The sequence below is a fragment of the Sycon ciliatum genome, chromosome 4, assembly GCF_964019385.1.
Source record: "Sycon ciliatum chromosome 4, ocSycCili1.1, whole genome shotgun sequence".
Lineage (NCBI taxonomy): Eukaryota > Metazoa > Porifera > Calcarea > Leucosolenida > Sycettidae > Sycon > Sycon ciliatum.
In genome coordinates this window covers 26,566,675-26,581,865 of record NC_088646.1, presented here as the reverse complement: position 1 = coordinate 26,581,865, position 15,191 = coordinate 26,566,675, and the positions used below count along the sequence as shown (strand labels likewise).

The 15,191-nt window shown below is 51.5% G+C and overlaps 1 protein-coding gene across 1 annotated transcript; it reads left to right on the top strand.

The window, feature by feature from the left end:
- Nucleotides 1-253: 253 nt before the first annotated feature.
- Nucleotides 254-4,051, top strand: LOC135813487 (uncharacterized protein K02A2.6-like). Its single transcript, XM_065326580.1, has one exon. The coding sequence runs from the start codon at nt 254-256 to the stop codon at nt 4,049-4,051; it is 3,798 nt and encodes a 1,265-aa protein (XP_065182652.1).
- Nucleotides 4,052-15,191: the final 11,140 nt, after the last annotated feature.

The following is a 15,191-nucleotide window of genomic DNA, read 5'->3' as shown; positions in this document are numbered from 1 at the left end:
CCCCTGCAGTTTGCAAGCATAGCTGTAAACATCTGTAGTGTATGTGTAGTTGCATGACATCATTATTGTGTGTACACCAGTCCGCATGCGCGGTCTCTGAATCTGCATAACTTCTAGTGGAGCGGTGTTCTTTTCCCGCGCCTTGCTTGCTTTCGGACTGTTCTTCCAGATGTACTTGTAATGGTAGTTTTCTCCGACCCTGTGATTGTGCTTTGCTGAACCCGATATAACAAGTGGCGACGAAGATCGGATCATGGCGCTGCTCGGAAACCTGGGCCCCTTCACATCTACGGATGCTGATGACTGGGAGTCTTATCTGGCCAGGCTGGATCAATTCTACAAAGCGAATAAAATTGAGGACGGGCGGAAGAAATCTGTATTCTTGACAGTTGTAGGAGAAAGTGTTTTCAGGTTGCTAGTGACGCTGATCGCACCAGCAACACTGGATGACAAGTCCCTCTCAGAGCTGCGACAGACTCTGACTGCACACTTCTCCCCTAAGCGTCTGACAATTGCGGAACGCTACAAATTTTGGAGCCGCAGCCAGCAGGCAAGTGAGAGTTATCATGACTATGCCGCTGAGCTACGACGTTTGGCAAAGACCTGTGACTTCGGCAATGGTCTGGAAGATGCCATCCGCGACAGGTTCGTCTGTGGCATACGAGACGCTGTCGTTTGTAAAAAATTGCTGACCATCGATGCCCTCACTTTGGAGACTGCTCTGAAAACGGCTGCAGCTCAGGAGGTGGTCGATCGCGAGGCTGCGCGCTTGATGGCCGCGGGTAGATCTACCTCCGAGTCCAGCGATGTCCATGCCGTTTGGCACAAGAGACAGCCACCTGCACCTAGACAGCGAGGCAAGTCCGGAGCCAGCGCTAGCAGCACTACTGACGGGGCTGCGCCTTGTTATCGCTGTGGCAATAAGGACCATGCTCCTTCACAGTGTCGCTTCAAGGCTTCCGAGTGCCACTACTGCCACAAGCGTGGGCACCTCGAGAAGGTGTGTCGTACGAAAAAGGGCGACCAACACCAAACCAATTTTGTATGTGAGGAGCATGAAGTTGGTGATGTGTACTCCGTAGAGTCCCGTCCCAAGCTAACTGTGAATGTGATGTTAGACGGGGTAGAAACGACAATGGTGCTCGACACCGGAGCTGCAGTGAGCCTTATGTCACGTGAGACGTGGGACCGTACCAGTGACAAACAACTCGAACCGGCTAACATCAAGCTGCGCTCGTACACAGGTGATGAAATCAATGTGTTGGGTCAAGCCACGGTGGAGGTATGCTATGATGGCCGTACAACGCCATTGCCACTGCTCATTGTTGAAGGCGAGGGTGCTACACTGCTCGGAAGGAATTGGTTGCCACACGTCCGACTCGACTGGTCATCCGTGTTTGGGGTTGACGAACCTACGGATAGACCCGATTTGGAGCGGATAGTTGCTGACAATGCGACCTTGTTTGACGGCCACGTTGGTGAGCTGCGAACAGGCGCATCTACCTTGCATCTGAAAGAGGATGCACGACCGGTATTCAGGCGTCCCTATTCAGTGCCGTACGCTGTCAAGCCCTTGGTTGAGGAGCAGCTCAGGAAGATGGAGCAGCAGCACATTATAGAGCCTGTCAAGCACAGCGAGTGGGCAACACCAGTAGTGGCTGTTCCAAAGCCTGATGGCTCAGTTCGTCTCTGCGGTGACTACAAGGTCACTGTGAATCCCCAACTACGAGTGGACCAGCACCCACTGCCGACAGCGCAGGACATCTTCAGCTCCCTGAATGGCTGCAAATATTTTGCGAAGCTGGATTTGTCGCAGGCGTATCTGCAAGTGCCGTTGGATGAGGCGTCCCAGAAGATGACTACCATCAACACGCACAAGGGCCTGTACCAGTTCAATCGTCTGCCCTACGGTGTTGCATCGGCTCCAGCGGTGTTCCAAGGAATCATGGACAAGCTCCTGGTTGGCTTGGAAGGCGTGTCCAAGTACCTGGACGACATCCTGATCGCTGCACCCACTCGCAGACTACTGCTGGAACGTCTGAACACGGTGTTGTCGATTCTGTTGCAAGCTGGTCTGAAGCTAAAGAAATCGAAATGCATGTTCTTCTCCGACTCAGTCCAGTACCTCGGCTTCAAAATTGACGCGTCGGGTCTACACGCCACCGATGAGAAAGTGCGAGCGGTTCAGAACGCACGTGCACCGACGAATGTCACGGAGCTCAAGTCATTCTTGGGTCTGGTGAATTATTATGGCCAGTTCATTGAGAACCTGGCTTCGCTCGCACAGCCTCTCTACGATCTCCAGAAGCGTAACACCGTCTGGAAATGGCAAGCGCCACAGCAGCAAGCCTTCAGAGCTTTGAAGTCAGCTCTGAGTGCACCACCAGTTCTAGTTCATTATAGCCCTTCGCTACCGCTACGTCTGACCTGCGATGCATCAGGCACAGGAATTGGCGCTGTCTTGTCCCATGTGATGCCGGAAGGGCAGGAGCAACCAATCGCATACGCCAGCCGCTCTTTGACAACCAGCGAGCGCAATTATAGCCAACTGGAACGAGAAGCGCTTGCTATCGTGTTCGGTGTCACCAAGTTCCACTTGTACCTCTATGGACGGCACTTCAACCTGGTGACCGACAACCGCCCTCTTGCCGTAATCTTCGGTCCAAAGAGAGGCATCCCCTCAATCGCAGCCATGCGGTTGCAGCGTTGGGCTGTAACACTATCAGCGTATCAATACGATGTGATGGTAAAGACGACTGAAGCCAACGCCAACGCTGATTACCTGTCACGCATGTCGCTTGATTCGCATAGCGTTGATGTGTGTGAGGTGTCTGAGATTCTGACGACTCACCAGGATCAGCTGCCAGTCCTCGCAGCAGACATCAGTGCAGAGACGGCCAAGGACATCGTGCTCAAGCAGGTACTGCAGCATGTCGCCAATGGTTGGCCCGAGACTGTCCCCTCAGAGCTGAAGCCCTTCCACCGCATCGCAGAGGAGCTCACAGTAGTCCAGGGCTGCCTTCAGCGAGGATTTCGCACGGTGGTGCCTAGCACGCTTCAGCCCCGGCTCCTTCAAGAGTTACACATTGCACACCCTGGTATGGTGCGCATGAAGGCTTTGGCAAGGAACCATGTATGGTGGCCAGGTCTTGACAGCGACGTGGAGCGAGCCGTCCGAAGCTGCCATGCATGCCAAGTGAACAGGAATCGTGATCAACCAGTGGAGGTGACACGTTGGCCCAATCCAGCAGCACCCTGGAGTCGCATTCACGCCGATTTTGCTGGACCAATGGAAGGACGAATGTATTTGATCGTGACTGATGCATTCTCCAAGTGGTTGGAAGTGATTCCTATGTCCTCCACCACCAGCAAGACGACTATCGCAGAGTTCCGGAAGCTGTTTGCGGCGTATGGTTCTCCTGATGCAATCGTGACGGACAACGGCCCGCAGTTCACGTCCGTGGAGTGGAGCAACTTCATGGCTGAGAGAAGTATCATCCACCTGCGCAGTGCACCATACTTCCCCGCAACCAACGGAGCTGCAGAACGCTGTGTCCAAACATTCAAAGCTGCCTTGTTGAGTGAGAAGCGTGGTCTACTGTCCTGGACCGAGGCACTGCAGACGTTCTTGGAACGGTATCGCTCGACTCCTCACGCGACAACAGGAGAAACTCCATCGGCATTGTTCCTTCAACGGGAGCTCAAGACCAGACTGCACCTGGTACAGCCGCAAGCCAAGAATACCACCACCGCTGCCTGCCACCAGCCGCCAGCAAAAGGGTTGGACGAAGGCAGCGCCGTCTATGCGCGGATGTTCAACCAGCCTCAGAAGTGGTCAGCTGGCACCGTATTGCAGCGGAAAGGCACCAAGTCTTTCGAAGTTAAGCTGGCCAATGGTGTCATTGTGCGTAGACATGTGGACCAGCTGCGTGTTCGTGATCCTGCAACGACTCCTGAGCTTCCCTCTGATCCTGAGAAGGTAGTTCAGCAACGTGATGCTCGGACGCCATCAAGGCGTCACGCACTGAAGCCACAGCGCTACAGGGACTGAACTATTCTAGAGCACCGCTCTGTTCTCTTGTTCATGTTCAGCCGCCTTCTCATAATGCTCACTCTTCGCACACTGTCCTTCCCTCTGTTAGGCTCTCCCTTGTGTTTTGAAGGGGGAGATTGTAGTGTATGTGTAGTTGCATGACATCATTATTGTGTGTACACCAGTCCGCATGCGCGGTCTCTGAATCTGCATAACTTCTAGTGGAGCGGTGTTCTTTTCCCGCGCCTTGCTTGCTTTCGGACTGTTCTTCCAGATGTACTTGTAATGGTAGTTTTCTCCGACCCTGTGATTGTGCTTTGCTGAACCCGATATAACAACATCCAAAGCTCCAAAGGGGAGCTACCCCTGCGTTTTGCAAACCTAGCAGTAAACCTACGAAGCTCAAAGGGGAGCTGCCCCTGTATTTGCAAATATAGCTGTAAACATCCAAAGTTCCAAGGGGAGCTGCCCCTGCATTTGGCAAACCTAGCTGTAAACCTACAACGCTCTGAGGGGAGCTACCCCTGCATTTTGCAAACCTGGCTGTAAACATCCAAGCCCCAAGGGGAACTGCCCCTGCATTTAGCCAACATAGTGGTAAACATCCAAAGTTTCAAGGAGTGCTGCCCCTGCATTTTGTCCGCACAGTTGTAAACTAGTTAAAGCTCCAAGGGGAGCTGCCCCTGCATTTTGCAAACATAGCTGTAAACATCCAAAGCTCCAAGGGGAGCTGTCCCTGCATTTTGTCGCGTAGCTGTCAACTAGCTAAAGCTCCAAGGAGAGCTACCCCTGCATTTTGCAAACGTGGCCGTAAACATACCCAGCTCCAAGCCCTTTTTTTGTTTCTTCTTCGCAAACATAGCTGTAAACATACCCCGCACTAAGGGGAGCTACCCCTGCTTTCTGCAAGCATCGCTGTAAACGATTACATACAAGGCTCGGAGGGGAGTTGCCCCTGCTTTTTGCAAACATAACTGTACCAGGCCCCAAGGGGAGCTGCCCCTGAATCTTGCAAACATAGCTGTGAACATACAAAGCTCAAAGGGGAGCGGCCCCTGCGTTTTGCAAACATAGCCGCAGCGCCGGGCATAACGCCACCCAGGCGAGGCGCGCTGCCCCTGCCTTGACCAATGCCGCCGCAAACAACACGCGCAAAGGGGCGCTGCCCCTGCATTTGCTCGCATAGCCGCCGTATCAGACCGCTGGGTCAGCCGCCATATCAGACCGCTGGGTCAGCCGCCATATCAGACCGCTGGGTCAGCCGCCGCCGCCATATCAGACCGCTGGGTCAGCCGCTATATCAGACCGCCGGGTCAGTTGCCATATCGGACCGCTGGGTCAACTGCCATGTCGGGCCGCCGGGTCAACCGCTGCATGGGCTAGGGGCGCTGCCCCTGCCTCCGCCGCCGCCACAAACAGAGCTCAAAAGGGAACCACCCCTGCATTTGCTCGCACCGCCGCCGTATCAGGCCGCCGAGTATTCCGCCGCACGGGCGATTACGAAGGGGAATCGCCCCTGCCTCCGCTAGTACAACTGAATAAGCAGCATGGGCCAGTCGCCCTGCCCGTCGGGTGCGCATAATTGTGTGAGTGTGTGTGTGTGTAACGCACATACGCGTGTCTGCAATATGCCCTGCGCGGTCGTGACGGATGAATCCGTCGCACCTAGGGTAAAGTGTTAATTACTGAAAGTAGGACAAGGTCGCCAGCCCGCCAACACCGGCACTTACTGCCGGCTCGCCGTGGTATCTAAACAACAATGGCAACAGCGACGACAGCCGCAAGGAAAAAGATAACAGCTCGCCATGTCCAAACAAAGCCCCAAAACAGCAAAGTAGACCCCACATGCTGAGACTTGGTGTAATGCCGCCTAGTACGAGTAGGAAGGGGAGGGGAGCGACAGCACTTAGAGGCGAAGCAGGGTGAGGGATGGAGGAGAGGAGGATAAATAGAGAGAGAGAGAGAGAGAGAGAGAGAGTATGTGTGTGTGTATGTATGTATGTATGTGTGTATGTATGTATGTATGTGTGTATGTATGTATGTATGCGTGGGTGTGTGTGTGCTTGCGTGCTTACCCACGTGTGCTGAGAGAGATAGACTACACAGCGAATGAAAAAGGAGGCACGCATTGGTTGAGAAGAAGTTCAGCCGGTTTGCTGCCATGATTAGTTGCTCCCGCATAGCATGAGTTCGGGACTAAGCCGAGTCCAGCAGCTGGATTAGGGAGCCGATGAGAGGAAATGGACTAATCGTCTGCGTGAAAGAGCGTCCGCAGCGGAGTTGTCCGTGGCCGTAATATGGGTAGTCAGCGAGATAAAGCCTTGTGTTCTGCTACCATGCGGGGGCTGAAGTGGGCTAGTTCCGTCACGGTTGGATTTCGGCAAGTCCCGGATTTCAGACTGCTCCAACTGCCTTTTTGTCGCCGTGCAGTATGAATTTCTTGTCGGACTACTTAGGGCCCTAGAGGGCGTAAGCTCGTGTTGCAAGGCGCGATGGTTCTGAAAGTCTGCCAGGCCTCGACCCAGTAGATTAGAGATTCAGTTTTTCTCTTGCCAGAAGAGGAGCCGCCAATGACAATTCCACTCAGTGATTGCCATCGGATTGATCGATTCTAACGCGTTTGGCTGCTGGCTGCGTGTGGGCAGGACCGGAAGGAAGCATTGTGGCCAGCTCGAAGTATTCCGCACGCCGTATTGTCCTAATCGTCTCCCGTGCGCCAACACATGCGCCGGCCGGCATCATAGCGCCTCCAAGGAACTCAACTAAACTGGGCATGCACGACAGTGTCCATGCCTGCATTTTCGGCCGGCATGCTTATCGCCCGAGGCTTGTTGGTCAGGGCCGACGCTGCCGTCGCCGCGGTCTCAAACGAGGAATACCAGCGATCTGCTGCTGAGTAGGATCCATGCTCAGGTACGGGTATAAACCATGTTATTATTATATTATATATTTGAGGATTTCCCAAAGACGTAGTCTAAATTGAAGGGAGTTCCATTATAATGGGAGGCTGTAGGGTTGAGATAGCAGACAGTGGAGGGCTAATAATTCGTAATGAACAGCCTAGCAAGAGAAATACAATTATGCTGAATGTTCCAGAATGGTCCTTTAATCAATGATACCTATAGCCTCGGGATATGCCTTGAAATACGAAATGTACCGAAACAGAAACACAAAAATTTAATAAGAATAAGCGCAACGCACAAAGAAGGAGGACAGAGGCATGTCAGTGAGGAGTGGCATTGTGTTTGGTGTCAGAGAAGTGCGTGCAAATGTGACTGTGAAACAGGGACTGCGAGGCTGTGGCTCTCAGGTCTGCGGGCAAGGCATTCCAGACAGTAGCGGTGCGGAAGAGAAATGACCTCCCGGCGTGTTTCCCAACCCGTGGCAGAGTGAATGCGAGTTGGCGGCGGCGACTACGCGTGGGGCAGTATCCCGCTGCTTCAAAAAGTTCTGGTTGGGTGGTGACCAAATGGAAGAATTCCATAAGGCAGGCGATCTTCCTGCGCCAGGATAGACTTGGCCACCCCAGCTGTTTAAACAATGATGACTTGGGCTCGTCTGATGGGCAAGGGCATCTCTCAAGCCGCATGACTGTGCGAGCTACTCTGGCTTGCAGCCGTTCAAGGGTGAGCCGCTGTGCAGCAGAGAGGGAGGACTCCCATACTGGGGCGGCGTATTCTGCTGTGGGGCGGACATACGTAAGGTACAGCTTCCTGACGATGTCTCCTGTTAAACGGTCAGCCATATGGCACAGAAGAACGCAGCGTTGTCTAAACTTGCTTATTGTCTGTTCAATATGCTCCTGGAAGCTAAGTGTTTCACTCAACAACACTCCCAGGTGACGGTGACTGGTTGACGGCTGGATACCGCGGATGGTCTCTGCAGCTCCTTCCTCAGCGAATGAGATAACAACGGTTTTCGATGGGTTGAAGGTTCCGCCTACTCGGTCGGCCCAGGCAAATGTGTCCTGCAGGGCAGTCTCCATTGGGCTGGTACCTTTGGTTCGTGCTTGGCCGACGGCGGTGTCATCCGCGAACAGGTAAACATCAGCGTGCTGGTTGCGTTTCGAGGCACTGGGTAGGCTGTTGATATGTACCAGGAAAAGCAATGGCCCGAGGTGGGAACCCTGGGGTACTCCAGACTTGACGGGACGTGGGGAGGACAGATGGTGTTGGACTCGGACGCTGAATGTACGCGTATCGAGGTAGTTCTTAAACCAACTCGTAGCCGGAGCATCGCAGATAGTCCCGAGTTGCTGGAGAAGCACGTCATGCGGCACTTTATCGAAGGCCTTCGCAAAATCGAGAAATGCAGCATCGTAAGGGATGCGTTTATCCATGGTCGAGGCGATCTTAGTAGTGAGCTGTATCAGCTGGTCAACTGTGGAGCGATCACGGACAAAGCCGAACTGTTCCGGGACAATGATGTTGTTGACCTCGAGATAGTGACCGAATTTGGTGGCGACAATCTTGTCTAGTGCTTTCGCAATAGCTGGGAGTAGGGTTATAGGGCGGTAGTTGGAGGGATCACACGGGTTACCTTTATTTTTAAATATGGGGATTACTGTTCCCAGCTTCCAGGCACTAGGAAACTCACCTAAGGTGAGGCTAGCGTTAAACAGGTCGGTAACAGAGGACGTTATACATGGTGCGATCTCTCGGAGGATCCTGTTCGAGATGTTCCCGCCTGTTGCCTTATGCTGCGGGAGCCTTCGGAGCACCCGGTACACTGAGGATTCGGCCAAGACTGGCAGAGAGAATAATTCATTCGGACAGTCGTCGGCTGGTGCTGGTATTGTACCTGTACCGTGAGCAGGAGTGCACTGGCGCTCAAATACCTTCGCGAGCATTTCTGCTTTCTCTGGTTCGCTCTGTGCCGTGTAGCCCTCACACGTTAGGTCAGGAACTTTATCTTTCTTACAGGAGATGTTGGCAAGTGTCTTGGCTTTCTTCCACCAAAGGTGGGCATCTTGCTCATCGTGAATATTCTCACTGAGGCGCTTGAAGTACAGGGTCTTGGCATTTCTTAACTGGTTCTGATATGCATTCCTCTGGGCCTTGTAGGTTAACCAGTATGCTACTGTTTGGTGGCGCTTGGCGGCACGGAAAAGGCGCTGCTTCTGGCGATGAAGGTGATGCAGATGCGGGGTGAACCAAGGCTTGGTTTGCTGTCTTCGAGATGAAACTCGTCTGTACGCTAAGCAGCTGGCAATGGCTTGTGTGATGCATGACTCCCATGCCCACCACGCACTCTCGATGGTGGAAGCACCGAGCATACACTCCCGGAGTGGAAGAGATGAAAGTTTCTGTCGTAGAGATTGAAAGTCAGTGTTCGCGTAGTCTGGTACAAAGCGGGGCGGCGGGTGCTTTGGGGTGTGCTTTCCTGAGAGATATTTAAAGATTATGGGACAGTGGTCTGATAGCGGATCTAGGACTTCAAGGTCGGATATACGATGCTCTGCGTCTGTGATAACCAGGTCGAGAAGTGATGACTGGCTACCCGTAGCTGAGTATCGCGTTGCGGTGTTTCGCACAATTTGCTGTAGTGCAAGGTCGTCTAACAATCCTGCTAGCTGTTTGCCCTCTGCCGTATCAACATCTGTTGCGTTCCACTGTCGGAGTTTGGCATTGAAATCACCGAGAATGACTGTCGTGCCTGAGGCTGACAGTGCGTTGGCAATGGTGGACTGGAAGGACACAAAAAAGTCGTGTTTTTCTGCTGATGATCGGTGAGGGGGCCTGTAAAACATGTGGAATGTATTCTTTCGACTGTTCTGCGATTCTATAAATTCCACGCAAATGTGCTCCAGTTTGCATTCAAGGTCGGTCCGCCGTTGGAAATGGCACATAAGCGATTGTCGAATATAAACAGCAAGTCCTCCGCCTATCGCGGAGTGTCGGGCACCGTCTCTATCTTTACGCAGGAGGCTGTATCCGGGAATTGAGATGGCTGCATCCGGCAGTGATTGGTAGAACCACGTCTCACAGAGGAATAGGAGGTCAAGGGACGCAGTGTGTAGTAGCGACTCAATGACTGGGATCTTATGAGTGGCGCTTTGGCAGTTGAGTTGGCCTATCCTAAGGTGGAATGAATGTGTTATGGGCGTGTAGGGTGGATGGCTAGATGTCACATCAGCAAGAAGGGCAGGGAGGGGTTCTGCATCGTGAGTAGGACATATACTGGTAGGCCTGGTTAGATTTGACTTAGAGGGGAAAAAGCTGGGTGCTAGGGGATTAAGAGACGCCATTTGTAAGAGTGTCGGCAGAATTAGCACAGTAGTAGAATACAGATTGATATGCGCAAAAATGTTCCTGACCACTATTACTAGGATGCTTACTTACTCAAGTGCCGTCGATGACTTGCGGCTACTCGTTTGGCAACATCGGCCATCTCTTTCGCGCTGGCCTGCTTTGCCCATTGCTGTTGTATGTCGACATTGAATGCTGGCTGCTGCTCGGGGGTCAGCTGGGTGGGGGTCAGGACATGGGGTGCGAAGGTGTGCTTTCCCGATGCTAGGGTAAAACCTTCTTCATCTGGAGATGAGTGGGCGGCTTTACCTCGGGATGGTGGTGGCAGCGATGGAGCAACAGGTGTAGAGGCCTGCTGCTGTTGCTGCTGCAGCCCTTGGGGAGGATTGGCTGAGTCCACAGATGATTGTTGTTCATCTTGCACGGACCGGCTTTCCTGGGGCAGAGACTCATCGCCAGTCGCTTGTTCCGCGCTGTTGGGGTCAGGGTGCCTGTGATGCCGCTCATCAACAGCGGAGGCATATGTACGGTTTGTCTCTTCATTCTGCTCTGTGCTGGAGGTATCGTTTTCCTGCTGTGAGGTTTCTGAGATCCCGTCGAGGGGGTGCTTTCCCTTGTGTTCGGTCGGGTGTATTTCTCCCCGGCCTGGGGTTGATGCGTCTTTTTCCTGTTGTCCGCCTTCAGCACTTTCATTTGTGTTCGCTACGGTATTTCCATGCCGTTCTTGCGTATTGCTCTGACCTTGTGTGACCTGTGAGTACAGTGCTTTCTCTGCTGCATGCGTGTTTGGGGTTGCCTGGGTCTGGCTGCTTTGACCCTCGGCCCCTGCGTACGCCTGGTTGCTACTCTTGCGTGTTGGACAGTACCTTGCCTCGTGGCCAGTCTGTGTACAGAGGTAGCATGTCTGTACTTGGCCAGGGTACCATGTACGTACAGTGACACTACCTACTCTCAGCGTACTCGGTACTCCTTTCTGCAAGCTGATTCGAATCTGCCTGGTTCCTGTTTCGATAGCATAATCTCCATGCTTGACTGTTTTCCTCGTCGGCTGACCGAAAACTTTCCCATGTGCCTCCAAAGAATTGATTAACGCTCCATCGTGTAAATGCAAGGGACAGCCGAACAAGGACACCACAGTGACTTGGCTGCCTCCAACAATAACATGCACATCCTTACCGGCGATCCGGACTCCACTTGCCGCGATCCTATCTCTCACAGCTGGGCAGGACAACGTTACTACACACCAACCTGGCTTTCCGTGTAAGTCCACTAGAAGCAACTCCTCTGGCTTCACTCCATTCTTGGATAGCTCCTCAATGAAGAAAACGTGGTCCTTGGGCCACTCTGGATCCTTGGGGAAGAGAACAGATGCTGCTGAGCCAGGAGCTACAAATTTGCTCCCGCCCGCCATCGTACCCGAAAAATGTAAACCAACTAGCTTTAGAGCAAACGAGAGCAAAAAAATTCTGGCCTTCTGCAAGCAATAGCAAGTAATGAGTGACGGCTGTGTAAAGTCGCACAACCATGAGGTCGACCGGATGATGGTGAGTGTCAGGCACACATCTTGCTCTGCTGCTCCACCTGCGCATACCTGATACGGTGGTGCGCTTACGGGCGGGCTGCCTGGGCCCCAGATGCCTCCTTGATGCGCCGCGGAGTGCCGTCGAAGTAGAGGATATAACCCGAGTCAGAGGGTTATACCGGCTGAATATAAATCCCGACTGCGATAGCAGGAGGGGTTTATATGAGGGTACGGTATAACCCGACTACGAGGGTCATATCCTACTTATGCCAGGTACCCCTACGCATTTCCAGAACAACGAACCTATTTGGAGGTCTCCTACATCATGCAGTACATGAACATCTTCTGATGGTTATCAGTTGTCAGTTGAAAGAATGGTCGAGCAAGGTCAGAAGGAGATTCCTCCGTGGATGTTTGGCATAAAATTTCCTTTCAGTACCAGTGCATATTGTAGCATCTTCATGATCTTGTCTTGAGTCGTGAGCGGTGCGGAAGTCGACTGAATTGCTGCGGTGCTGGAGTTTGTTGTTGAATCAAACTACCGTCACTAGTTAGATTACAGACTCTTTGGGAGTAAGTGTTAGTATAATAATTATGGTACAGTGCTGATTTTCACATGCGGCATCTTATAATCAGTTTTGCTTGCAAGTAGATGCATTTGCATGCACTGTTTTGTATCACATTTCAATCCAATCTATTGTAGCCTTTTCCAATCGGGTTGAAGTACATGTACACTGGTATTATAAACTTATTTACGAAGGAGACAGTCTGTTGATGATCTTCAACTCTTCGAAGTACAATGTACATTGCTGACCCATTCGGGATACTTCGTGGTTATTCGACGTTCTTTATCCTCAGATTCAGTATAACAGAATACTCTGTAGACGAATTCCAGGTCATTCTTCTTTTCCATTGTGTACTGTTCCTCGTCAGTGTGCCGTTCTGTGTGGAGCGTACACGTGCATGTGGTGTCCGTTGTGTCTGTTTATGTATGGTCCGTGCGCTGGAGTACTGCCGCCGTACAAGTTCACTGCCTTTCAGGCAGTGAACATGTACGGTGGCAGTGCCCTAGCGTACGTACCGTGCACCGGGATTTATATTCTATATAAATCCCGCGCGGGATTTATACTGGCCAATATAACCATGGCTAGACGAGCGCTGATTGGCTGAAAACAGGCCCTCCGTACCGTACCATGGTATAAGCACCTGTATCACTTCGGTGATCCAAATGCGAATGCAGCCTTGCCGGTCGCCCACCGGCCTGCCGCCTACGCGACCAGCCTGAGACTGGCCCTGCCGCATTTGGCGCTTCTAAACGCTGCGATCCGGTAGACAGCTCACTGGGCTGCCGAATACGTGACTGGCTTGAGGCCAGTTCCATACTGGGCAGGGCGCCCAGCTCAGGTCGCACGCCGTAGCGGCGTGAGCTGGGCGCGGTGAGGGTTGGTGATAACTACAGTTTCCTCCTTCCTCTTCCGGAAACTTCCATATTTATTATTTTGCACATGTATATACAACCATAGCCATCAGTGCTCACTTCAATTATTTCATAGTAATGGAACTCGTGTTCAATGGATTAAGCATTGTTGCTATGGTGGTTGCTACGGGCGCCGCGCTCGTTCTCATTGGTCATCGCTTGCCGAAATATTGTATTTTGGTCAACATAATGACTAACCAACCTGTATTGCACCTATATTGCACCTACACGCCAGATTACATAGCATTCTGACAATATTGTAATGTTGCTAAGCGTTTGCTAGGCTTTCCGGAAAACCCTGTTGGTGCCACAGCAGTATGGCATTCCGCATACATCATGATGAAGGTTGGCGTAAGACTTTGACGCCTCATATCTCTGGTATCCTTCAAGATTTTTCATCCAAATTTTCTGTGCTGTCTCCTGTACTGTAGTTCTTCCCGAAAACAAACAGTTTTTCTGGTTTACTACGAAAGAAAAAAATACGGTGATATCCCTACTACTAGCAAGAGTACATAAACCGTTTTTTTGGTTTATCATTAAATTTATGACTGACTAGCCGTGCCTCGTGATGCAGCACAGATTATGCATTTATGGTACATGTACACGACTACCAGTAGAGCTGAGTGAGGGGTGAAGGTTGGAACCAGGGAGTCGTATAGACCCGGGAGGCGACACGCGCATCACTTGTGCACAACCATGATCGACTCAACGATTCAAAATATTACGACCTGCTCGGTGTGGGACACGTCCGTACATAGGTCATAGCGCCCGGGAAATCCGTACAATAGCGTCGTCTTCGTCCTTTCGCTGAACAATTCTGGTCAGACTTTCGATCTCCATTGCCGAAATACAGCCATCTGTGGCCATCGCTGAGGAGTTCACTAATAAAGGGTCTTGTTCACTGGCTTACTCACTGGCTTTGCACTGCCACTCGAACTCTGAGGCACTTTGACCACCTAAGATGAGGTAATCCTTTCTTTACAAATTGCCTCAATATTTTCTCACCTTTAGGGCAATGAAGTAATTTTTTTCCTCGTGACTAACTTCGACCGACCAAGTTGCCCTGTCCCAGTGATCTACAATACTTATATTGCACATCTGTGAAATATTGGACCTATCCAGATAAACGAAATGACTTATATTCGAAATTACATTTTCCAAAGTTTTCCTTCACAAATAGTCCCAATTTGTTCTCACCTTTAGGGCAATGAAGTAATTTTTTTCCTCGTGACTAACTTCGACCGACCAAGTTGCCCTGTCTCAGTGATCTACAATACTTATATTGCACATCTGTGAAATATTGGACCTATCCAGATAAACGAAATGACTTATATTCGAAATTACATTTTCCAAAGTTTTCCTTCACAAATTGTCCCAATTTGTTCTCACCTTTAGGGCAATGAAGTAATTTTTTTCCTCGTGACTGACTACGACTCCCTGGTTGGAACCTGTTTTTTTGTGGGATGAGGTCCGTGCCACTTCTGACTATCAGAGTCTGTAACTGGCCTGAGTGATCACCTTCACTTCCATGCAGCCAGGATGCCACATGATTGCATCGACTGCACCTGGTTTTACGCAATGAGGTCCTGTAATAAATGAACTGAACGGCGGAAGCCAAGCAGAAGTAACAACATGTACGCACAGCCAGACAACAGACCGTCCCAAAAAAGGGCCTTTAGGAGGGCTGGAGATCCTTTCCTTGTACCAAACCTGGCAAAGCTCAGAATAGAACAGAAGATTAAAACACACAGTAGGGTCTGACACACCTGATCCAGGCATGCAAGCACTCACCACAAATGCCCTGCCAAAGCAGCTGGACAGGACCACAGAGGCGATCTATTCAGCGATGGTGAAGGTAACATAATTATCAAGTACAAATGCACAACATCCTGCAACTACACACTGCACCGG

Coding starts and splice junctions, on each gene's coding strand:
- LOC135813487 (XM_065326580.1), top strand. CDS start 254: ATGGCGCTGCTCGGAAACCTGGGCCCCTTCACATCTACGGATGCTGAT.